The sequence below is a fragment of the Rhizoctonia solani genome, chromosome 14 (assembly GCF_016906535.1).
Source record: "Rhizoctonia solani chromosome 14, complete sequence".
NCBI lineage: Eukaryota > Fungi > Basidiomycota > Agaricomycetes > Cantharellales > Ceratobasidiaceae > Rhizoctonia > Rhizoctonia solani.
In genome coordinates this window covers 1,233,722-1,243,406 of record NC_057383.1, presented here as the reverse complement: position 1 = coordinate 1,243,406, position 9,685 = coordinate 1,233,722, and the positions used below count along the sequence as shown (strand labels likewise).

Genomic DNA, 9,685 nt, shown 5'->3' with positions numbered 1-9,685 from the left:
CAGTATATTGGCAAGTATAGTGCCAAGCTCTTGTAGTAAAGCGCCAAGCTCTTGTAGTAAAGCGCCAAGCTCTTGTAGTAAAGTGCCAAGGTCACATGACTTCAAAGTAAATGTGAAGAGTTTGTAAAAAATACTAAAGATAATAGAAAATTTAGCCAAATCTGATAGTATGATTCTTGGGGCTGTAACATGGGCAGTCAAATCAGGTTATATAACAAGTCAAGGTGAGGGCAGGTGGGACTTTCAGAAACAGGGAGAAAATACTTCAGAGAAACTGCAAGCAACATTGAGCTTGTAGGACTTGGTAAGGGAAGGAAGCAACTAGGTGTGCAAGCACTGAGTCATGGTATTGACAAACAGAGACAAATACAATATATAAGCTGATCTGCCACTCCACACCTGGTTTCTATGTGCACTAGATTCTTTTGATTGCTCATCTATTATATTTTCATAAATGTACTCATAGTATTCTAGGACTTAGATTACATTCTACTGTAGCTATGAGCAGCACTAGGGTTCAACTATAATAATGTACACTCTCACACATCCTCATCCTCATTGTCTAATCTGTACCCTAATCCAATGCTATCTAGTTCAACTGATACCCAGTATCTGAGACCACTTGTTGGGACAATAAATAAAGCAAATGTCCCAGAGAGTTGAGCAACATCTATTGTTATAGTCTCTCCCAAAGCTCCAAAGACCCAGCTATTCACCCCAAGGTTCTCTGACCTGAGGACCAATTAGTATAGACCTCTAATAAGGGAGAGTACAACAAAGACACACCATGCTGCCCAAGGGAAGTCTGGTTCAACTTCTGGTGCTTGAAATAAGCGCACTAATACACATATACCGCGAAAACGGGTTCCAGGTATTTCAATAGCCAAGATGCGTTCAATCCGTACTGCCTGCCGATTATCAATATAGGCGTAACAATAACCTTTGCCACTTGTATGCTCGTGTGACCCATAGCGAATCCCATTGAATTCAACATAGCTGTGGTTCCTAACCATGCCGTGAGGGGCCAGATAGTGCACACCAATGACGTTTGGCCCAAAAATTCCTGCATTGGGCCATTTTGCGGTGCAGAACTCAAAAACTGTCTCGTAAAGGCCGGCTTTCTCCAAGTTAATGAGTCGCGACTGTGACGATAGTCTAATCGGTTCTGACATGCATCAAAACTAAAGTCAAAATGTGAACACAAATATTTAGTCAGGTACCAACTTTCAATTCCATGTTGTTGAGTGTACTCAGTTTGGCACTGTGCGATGAAGGCCATTAGAGTCCCCCTTTGTTGAGCGTGCTCGTTTCCTCCTCTGAGTGCCGTAAGGAGATCGTTTAATACACTTGTATCATCTGGCGTGCAATTGGGCAATGCTTGTAAGCTCTTGATCTGTGGTATTAAATTAGCGTATTATAACAGCTTTGAGATAAGAGAGTCTACCAGGTTTTGTAACGTCATATGTCTCCACCAACCACGCATAAGCGTTCCTTCAAGAACTCCGCCTCCTTTCCCATTATGATTTATACGGGATAATACGCCATTGGCACGTTCCATAGCCCATACATGGGTGTTGTAAACGGATCCAGTTTTGAGGAGAAACTCTTCAAGGTGCATCATGTAGTGAAAGTTTGGAGACAACGGTATATTATGAGTGATGTAGTCCTTACACATAGTTTCAAGGAGTCCAGTCGCAAACAAAATGTTCGCTGGGGTAATGTTGCGTTTGTCTAAGATGGATGTTGCCAAACAGAAGCGCAGAACCTGGCGGTAATGAAATTGAAGATTCCGCGAAGGAAAACATTCCTCTAAACGAGGGCACCGATTGGCTTGACCAATTGAGGCGTAGTACTTCTGGCGCTGCTGGTGTAATAGTTTGGCCCGGTATGCTTGGTGTTTGGCACCCGGTGAGTTCCGATTCCCTTGAGGCACCAATATGGGCTGAATTGTATCGCCATCCCTGAATGCAAGATACAATGGTATAAAAATGACCCGAGCGGTCAATTTCCATTGATCGGCTTTAGTTGAGGTGCGAGTTTGCCCAAGCTTTGGCTTTGATGAGCCAAAATTGTTAAACTCGGAAACAACTGTTACGCACCTTGGGGGGTAATTGCTGGAAATTCTTAGGCATCCACATGTGATCCAGACAGTCATTGAAGATGTCTTGCGGCTCCGGCCCGCCAAACTCTCGCCTGACAATCATTCCAGGGCCGACTAAAATTTGCTTAACAATCCAATTCATTCCGCCTAGATAAAGTAAATGCATTGTATCAAGAGGTGATGAGGTTGAGGTATGCCAGCCAGGAAGGCGGTGTAATGATGTAAATCTATTCCCTGTAACGTTAAATAGATCTCTTTGTGCTTGCTGTGTTGGCCGAGACTTCCATCTATATACATTGTTCAAGTCTTCCTGTGGATCTCGGGGCTCAAAATCTAGCACGGTAATTAACAAAAGTCAGTCTGTAATACTTTTTCAGATAAATATGGCCAATAAATTCTTAAAAGAATCATGGCGCAAAGATACCTTGACGCATATATCCCTCCAACACTGAGAGATTAGATAGATGTGATCAACAGTAGAGGCAAAAGTTTGCTTCTGATTCAACACCCGCACCTCCACCCATCTTTATGCGTGCAATAAGATCAGCAATATGTTGAGTGAGCTCGCCATATACAACTTCTTCTTCATATACAGGTGGATCTCCTCGTCTGACCAACATACGTACTCCTAATGTTGTTTAGTTTGATAGTCGAGAACTGGGAGGAGCTACTGACCTTGCTTGAGCCTCAATATATCATCGATTAACGGGTCTAACATTTGGTCAAGAGCATATTCATTAGGCTCATTAGGCCCGGGCATTACGATCGACAATGAAATGTTCTTGCGTAGGAATCGCATGTGCCGAGGTAAATTATTGATTACAAGGTAACATGCCCCAACCAAATAGCTTCCTTCTTTGGTCGCGTGAAACCTAATGCTGGATTTGAGCATAGACTTTCAGTGAAATTGAGTAAATCCTTTACCAGTCTGTGTTCAGTGAGAACGATATACCATACGGAAGACTAACAAATCGAATAGGTGGGTCAGGTCCGCTCTCGTCAATGACATTGCGAGTGTCGGGGTCTTGAACTCGCTGGAGCCCTGCCATGGTAGATCGCCAACCCCATCCTTCCGTGATATTCCCCAGCTCCTTATTGTGATTGAGGTTGCGCATCCAATCTTCGTTGGAAACTGGGGGTTTAATTCCATGATCATCGTCTCCAGACCGCCAAGTTTGCATCAACTCTGACATCCCAGGAAGGCTAAATATATGACGCAGCCATGGAATAGGCGATGCGTAAGGGTAAGTAAGCTTAGAAACCTTACGACAAACTCCGGAAGCAAGCCTATGATATACAAAAAGTACACCATCGCATTTGTCATTTAGACAGTGGTGATCATCTGTTTCTTTGATGTACTCGGGTGAATATCGTCGTTTGCATACAGGACACAATGTGAAAGTTGTTATGATCTCGCCGGTGTTAACACCCAGTCGACGCTCCACTGTTGTAATAGTCTGGGCCATACCATTAATATGGTCAATCGTAATATCAGGATGCGATGAAATGGTTCGCCGAGAAGCCTTTAGTTGATGTGTTAATGCCTGGTGAGTCGCTCTATATAGTGTCTTTTGGACAAATGCATCAATATATGCATTGCGAATCAAAGCCGGCTCTCTAAACGCGGCACAAAAATTGTTCGGCTCATCAATATCATCAAGACCGCATCCAGGCTCTTCAGGCTCTTCGGGATCCTCGGGCTCAATACTACCTGCAAAGTCGAATCAAGGTAGAACTCCAGTATCTTGCTCTTGAACATCCGGAAGTCCAAAGTCAGTATCATCGAGCGCGTTTTCGAACAGGTAATCCGGGTGATTGTTGTCAAGGTTGCCTGAATTGTCGATCAGTTCATTGAAGTCATACACACGTTCCAACTCCTCCGCTGCGGCCAAGAGACCAGGTTCGATCCCCTCTTCTGGGTCATTTAGCCTCTCTGGGTCACCTAGCGGGACTGGCGGTCGATAGTTGTCAAGGATGCGAGGCAATAGAGGAGGGTTTGGTGAAGCACAATCTCTTGCCTGACCAGCGCCACTGGGTGTAGGTGATTGTGGCTCGAGAGAGCCGCGAAACAATTGTTGATCGAGGCCCTGTTCATCGGGTATAATGCCAGAGCGCACCGGTTCTAAATATTGCGGTACAATGACTGTTTCATCCACGCCTAGGGGTTGTGCCGGCAGGTTTTTGATGGGGTGTGGGTAGCGAAGTCGGTGATCGTTGATAGTTGCTACCTTCTGTTTCACCTGTCCCTTGCACCTTGCGCAGTAGCATAGCTCCAAAGGGCGCTCTTTATGATGGGACTTTTGGAGAATTTACTAATTAGCATTTTTTGAATACTTAGTAGGACTTACGCGACGTTGCCGTTTCGCTAACGGCCCTCTATCTCCAGCATCCATTGTGGGCAAGATAGATACAACGGTTGAAATCAAGTGATGGAGAGATACAAGCACAAGCTAGTTTATCCCAGTTACACCGTAGTATAAGCTCATAAATAGGCATACGTGTCTACCTACCGCCGTCACGCTCAACAATGCGCGTACTGCATGTATTCCGCATTGATTGATGACATAACCAAGTATGTACAAGCTGAAACCGTACCAAGATACCAACTGTTTCTCAAACTGATATGCAGAGATATAAATGTTAACTAAATCATTCAAATTCAAAATGAGCCGAATGATGAGTGAATACATGTAAAACACGTGAAAAATAATATTTTCTGTAAATTATCTCCAAATAAGATATGTGATCTGCACCCACGAGTTCCTGTGCTTACTATAAATTAAAGTTAATTTAAATTAAATGGGATAGAACGGTAACGTAGGGAGGCCTAAACAGTCCACTGGATATTTGTTGGTCTCCTATCTAAGTCCTTAGCACAAAATGCTTGCACTAGTGGCGGAGAGATGGTCACGAGACTATATATACAGACGAGGTACAGAGTGGTGAGAAGACAACGCATAATAAATCTAGAAAAAATAAAATCGCATAGGAATGTGTGTGAGCGAGCACTCAACGCGACGCTGTGGAACCAACGTCACGTTCAAAACAGAGTTTTCCATTGCTCGAGCCCATCCTACGATCCAATATGAATATAGCATGCCCATCGTCCAAACTCCTTCTCTCCCACCTTCTCACGCAGCGCAGCGACAGCACTGTGCAGCGCTCGACCCGCCTCTCCGTTCCCCACCTTTCCTTCCTTCATCAGCTCCCCATATACTCTGTCTGCTATGAACGGCGCGTCCGCATCTTTCACCGACCACCTTGTCGCAATCACGCTCGGATACCCAGCCATCAGCATGCCCGACGCCAGATGTATCGCTTCGTCCGGCAGCTTATCGTCGCCTGTCGCGGTCTGACAAGCCGACAGAAACGCAAGCCCCTTGTTCCTGAAAGATCTTCGGTTGATCGCAGCAAGGTCGAGTGTGCCGTCGTGTAGGAAGAACCCGCTCTTGGTAGCGTTTGTGACGTTCTGGTGAGCATGGCAGGCAAGATGCACCCAGTCATGCTCATCCATAGCATCGAGCACAGCGGCTGTCGTCGCCTGGCTATCTATGAGCTGCGAGTACTCGCCCTTGCTTTGTGTATGCGCTTTGATGAGCTCGAGCTCGGTAGTCGTGCCAGGTAGGGGTGTGTGCTTGGGTGTGTTTGCTTGACCGATTGCCAGTACTCGAGGGGCGCTGCTGAGTGTACTCGGGGTAGATGCGAGAAGAGCAGTAAGCGTGGGCGTGTATGACGATACGACATAGTTGAACACTCTGCATCCAGACTGACCGTAGTCGCCAGCAGCATGCAGTGGCAAGAAGGATAGTACGCCGGTGGGACACCACGTGACATGTGGCAAGTCCGAGCCGCTCTCTCGCACGCTTTCCTGCGCAGGTGGTCAACGAGGAAACAAACAAAGCATAGAGCTGACCATACCATGTACCCAAGAAAGTCCAATACTGGCTTGACGATGTCGGTCCAGAGATCAAGTAGCACGCTGGCAAACCCATCTTTGTATCCTGGCACCGGTATGAGTCTGGCCCCACGCTCGCGAAGGTTCTTGTTCCGAAGTGACGCTTCCATCTTGTCACGAGCTTCTTGTGCCTTCTTCTTTGTGAAGTTAGGAAGATGGACGCGGCTGATAGTGACTTGACCGGGAATGATGACAAGTGCGTCACAGCAGCGTTCGCTGCAGTTGATCACAATCACGGGCCCGCTCCGGGCAGCATCAATGAGCCGAACCGACTTCATGGGCAGAAGAAAGTCCTCGAACCCGTCCAAAGTGCGGATCTGAGCCAATAAGCGATTATAGCTTATAGCTAAGCCGTGTCGGTCAATCGATGTCTTGAGCTCGGGCGTGAGCTTACGAGATGGGGAAGACTCAGTATCAGTCTGATACAAGGTGTTTGATATCGTGTGAAGCTGAGTAGCTATGTCCGGATGAAATTTGTAAAGCCGTTCAAGAGGCGAGCGAAGCGCAAGGCTCTGGCTCCAGACCACACATCGTGCATGCTCTAGCCACTCAAGAGCGACATCGAATGAGGAGGAGAGGATGGCAGTCGATGCTGCGTTGACAGCCAGATCCTCGGCCTTCAGTAGGTCCTGGTACTGCTGGTCTGTAGGTGCACCCAGCCATATGAACTGGGGCAGAAGATTGACTGCAGTTCTATATGCTTCCATGCAATCATCGGGGTTATGTTTTGCAGCGCGCTGTGCCCATTCAAGCGCATACATGAACCTGTCTCGTGGCGGTCCAGCTAATAACTGGGCAGCTGTACGAAGAGAAAGCATGGCGCTGGATAAGGACGGTTTATAGCTAGTATGGTCATAATGAATAAAGTAAGAGAGTGATAAGCCGAAGTGGCGTCGAGACAAATCTGGGTGGTCATTTGAGGTCAGTGCGACCGCACGAGACTTGTAATCCTTTGACTTTGCGAGGTCGTTCATGTCGCCCGTGCGCTTGAATCGATTACCGTAGTCCACTCCCAGGTTGGCAAGCCGTTGTGGTAGGTGTGGGTGATTGTCGGGGGTCAGCTCGACCGCACGAGACTTGTACTCCATTGACTTTGCGAGGTCGTTCATGTCGCCCGTGCGCTTGAATCGTTCACTGTAGCCCACTCCTAGACTAGCAAGCCGTTGCGGTAGGTGTGGGTGATTGTCGGGGGTCAGCTCGACCGCACGAGACTTGTACTCCATTGACTTTGCAAGGTCGTTTATGTCGCCCGTGCGCTGGAATCGATTGCTGTAGTCCACTCCCAGGTTGGCAAGCCATTGCGGTAGGTGTGGGTGATTGTCGGGGGTCAGCTCGACCGCACGAGACGAGTACTCCATTGACTTTGCAAGGTCGTTCATGTCGCCCGTGCGCTGGAATCGATTGCTGTAGTCCACTCCCAGGTTGGCAAGCCATTGCGGTAGGTGTGGGTGATTGTCGGGGGTCAGCTCGACCGCACGAGACGAGTACTCCATTGACTTTGCAAGGTCGTTCATGTCGCCCGTGCGCTGGAATCGATTGCTGTAGTCCACTCCCAGGTTGGCAAGCCATTGCGGTAGGTGTGGGTGATTGTCAGGGGTCAGCTCGACCGCACGAGACGAGTACTCCATTGACTTTGCAAGGTCGTTCATGTCGCCCGTGCGCTGGAATCGATCACTGTAGTCCACTCCTAGATTAGCAAGCTGTTGCGGTAGGTGTGGGTGACTGTCGGGGGTCAGCTCGACCGCACGAGACTTGTACTCCATTGACTTTGCGAGGTCGTTCATGTCGCCCGTGCGCTTGAATCTTTCACTGTAGCCCACTCCCAGGCTGGCAAGCCGTTGCGGTAGGTGTGGGTGATTGTCGGGGGTCAGCTCGACCGCACGAGACGAGTACTCCATTGACTTTGCGAGGTCGTTCATGTCGCCCGTGCGCTTGAATCGATCACTGTAGTCCACTCCCAGGCTGGCAAGCCGTTGCGGTAGGTGTGGGTGATTGTCGGGGGTCAGCTCGACCGCACGAGACTTGTACTCCATTGACTTTACGAGGTCGTTCATGTCGCCCGTGCGCTGGAATCGATTGCCGTAGTCCACTCCTAGATTAGCAAGCTGTTGCGGTAGGTGTGGGTGATTGTCGGGGGTCAGCTCGACCGCACGAGAGAAGTACTCCATTGACTTTGCGAGGTCGTTCATGTCGCCCGTGCGCCGGAATCGATTGCTGTAGTCCACTCCCAGGTTGGAAAGCCGTTGCGGTAGGTGTGGGTGATTGTCGGGGGTCAGCTCGACCGCACGAGAGAAGTACTCCATTGACTTTGCGAGGTCGTTCATGTCGCCCGTGCGCTCGAATCGATCACTGTAGTCCACTCCTAGATTAGCAAGCTGTTGCGGTAGGTGTGGGTGATTGTCGGGGGTCAGCTCGACCGCACGAGACGAGTACTCCATTGACTTTGCGAGGTCGTTCATGTCGCCCGTGCGCTGGAATCGATTGCCGTAGTCCACTCCTAGATTAGCAAGTTGACCTGCTATGGCAGAATCATCGTAAGGAATCAATGATAGAGCCTGGTCGTCATATTCTATAGCCTTCTCAATGTCGTCTAGCTTTCCGTAGCGCAGAAACTCCCTACGATGAGAAGATGCTAGCTCGGCTAGCTCCTCGTAATCTGTGATTATACGCATCGGCATATAAACGATGTATCCAAGCTGACCCTCACCACTCACTCAGAGGTGTATCCGTGCTAACTTCTATCGCTTTGTGTTTCTCTCCGGCTCCTTCACTGTGCTCCAAAGCTTGGCCTGATCCGCTCTTGGGGCATCCCTGTAGTTTCAGCATAAGTTCAGGCCACCCCAGTATAAGATTTATTCTACACTTTTACTTGCCGATTCAACCTCAGGTGTACAATCTTTGCTCTCTTTCTTATTCGGATGTGTGTTTTCCATAATGCTCCGAGTATACTATTCAATCCCTTATCCTTCAGTCCGCAGTGGTTTACGCCCCTCTTCAGTTATCCGAACAATTGTCTGCACCTGAATCACTAGGACTAAACAAGTAGACTGAGCTGGTCGAGTTCTGCCTGGAATTATGCACCTGGGATCCGTAATTTACTCTTCAGGCAAAATAGTCACTGCTGTGGTGGGGAGTTGGTAGTCACACTCATGCTTTCGCATTTTATCCCTGCTCGTCCACTTTGGTCCTGTGCAGGTGTACATCCATACCTTTGTACCATTTCGCTCATCATACCTGTTCTATTGGCGTTCAGGCTGTGTGCCTCGTGTACAGGAGCACCCATTGCCGCGTTCACGCACGCATGTAAATGCCGTAAGCTGTTTCCTCCTTTATTGCTTATCTATTTCTGCGCTGGGGTTGTTCCCCTGATTGTTCACTGGAGCGTCTCACCGTACTTACTATCTCATAAAGGTGTATAGTTTCAATGAAGTGGAGAGGGCATACTATTCCATGTTCATATTGTGTCTCGAACCCTTCCTGGACTATCAGCCTTCGAGAGGGCTGTCCTCTTTATCCTGAAAAAGCACTGCAGTAGCGCACATTACTCATTTTGAAAGTCTTGAACAATCCGCGAGCCACGTTGTTAACCAATCTCGTTCATCGTGCGACCGCAACAAATATCCGGATTC

The 9,685-nt window shown here is 48.2% G+C and overlaps 3 protein-coding genes across 3 annotated transcripts; all 3 read right to left on the bottom strand.

Moving 5' to 3' along the window:
* Window positions 1-539: 539 nt before the first annotated feature.
* RhiXN_11014 (Transposase family tnp2) lies at window positions 540-3,294 on the bottom strand (the record flags this gene model as incomplete). The annotated part of the gene is made up of 8 exons (XM_043330829.1): window positions 540-732; window positions 787-1,165; window positions 1,225-1,393; window positions 1,445-2,047; window positions 2,100-2,248; window positions 2,616-2,729; window positions 2,777-2,973; window positions 3,026-3,294. The coding sequence occupies 8 exons, from the start codon at window positions 3,292-3,294 to the stop codon at window positions 540-542; spliced, it is 2,073 nt and encodes a 690-aa protein (XP_043186174.1).
* Window positions 3,295-3,825: 531 nt separating this feature from the next.
* On the bottom strand, window positions 3,826-4,494 carry RhiXN_11013 (uncharacterized protein; the record flags this gene model as incomplete). Its single annotated transcript, XM_043330828.1, has 2 exons — window positions 3,826-4,398; window positions 4,450-4,494. 2 exons carry the CDS (start codon window positions 4,492-4,494, stop codon window positions 3,826-3,828), a joined length of 618 nt encoding a protein of 205 aa, XP_043186173.1.
* A 647-nt stretch (window positions 4,495-5,141) lies between these two features.
* Window positions 5,142-8,882, bottom strand: RhiXN_11012 (aromatic di-alanine and TPR containing protein; the record flags this gene model as incomplete). The annotated part of the gene is made up of 4 exons (XM_043330827.1): window positions 5,142-5,174; window positions 5,229-5,969; window positions 6,020-8,712; window positions 8,771-8,882. 4 exons carry the CDS (start codon window positions 8,880-8,882, stop codon window positions 5,142-5,144), a joined length of 3,579 nt encoding a protein of 1,192 aa, XP_043186172.1.
* Window positions 8,883-9,685: the final 803 nt, after the last annotated feature.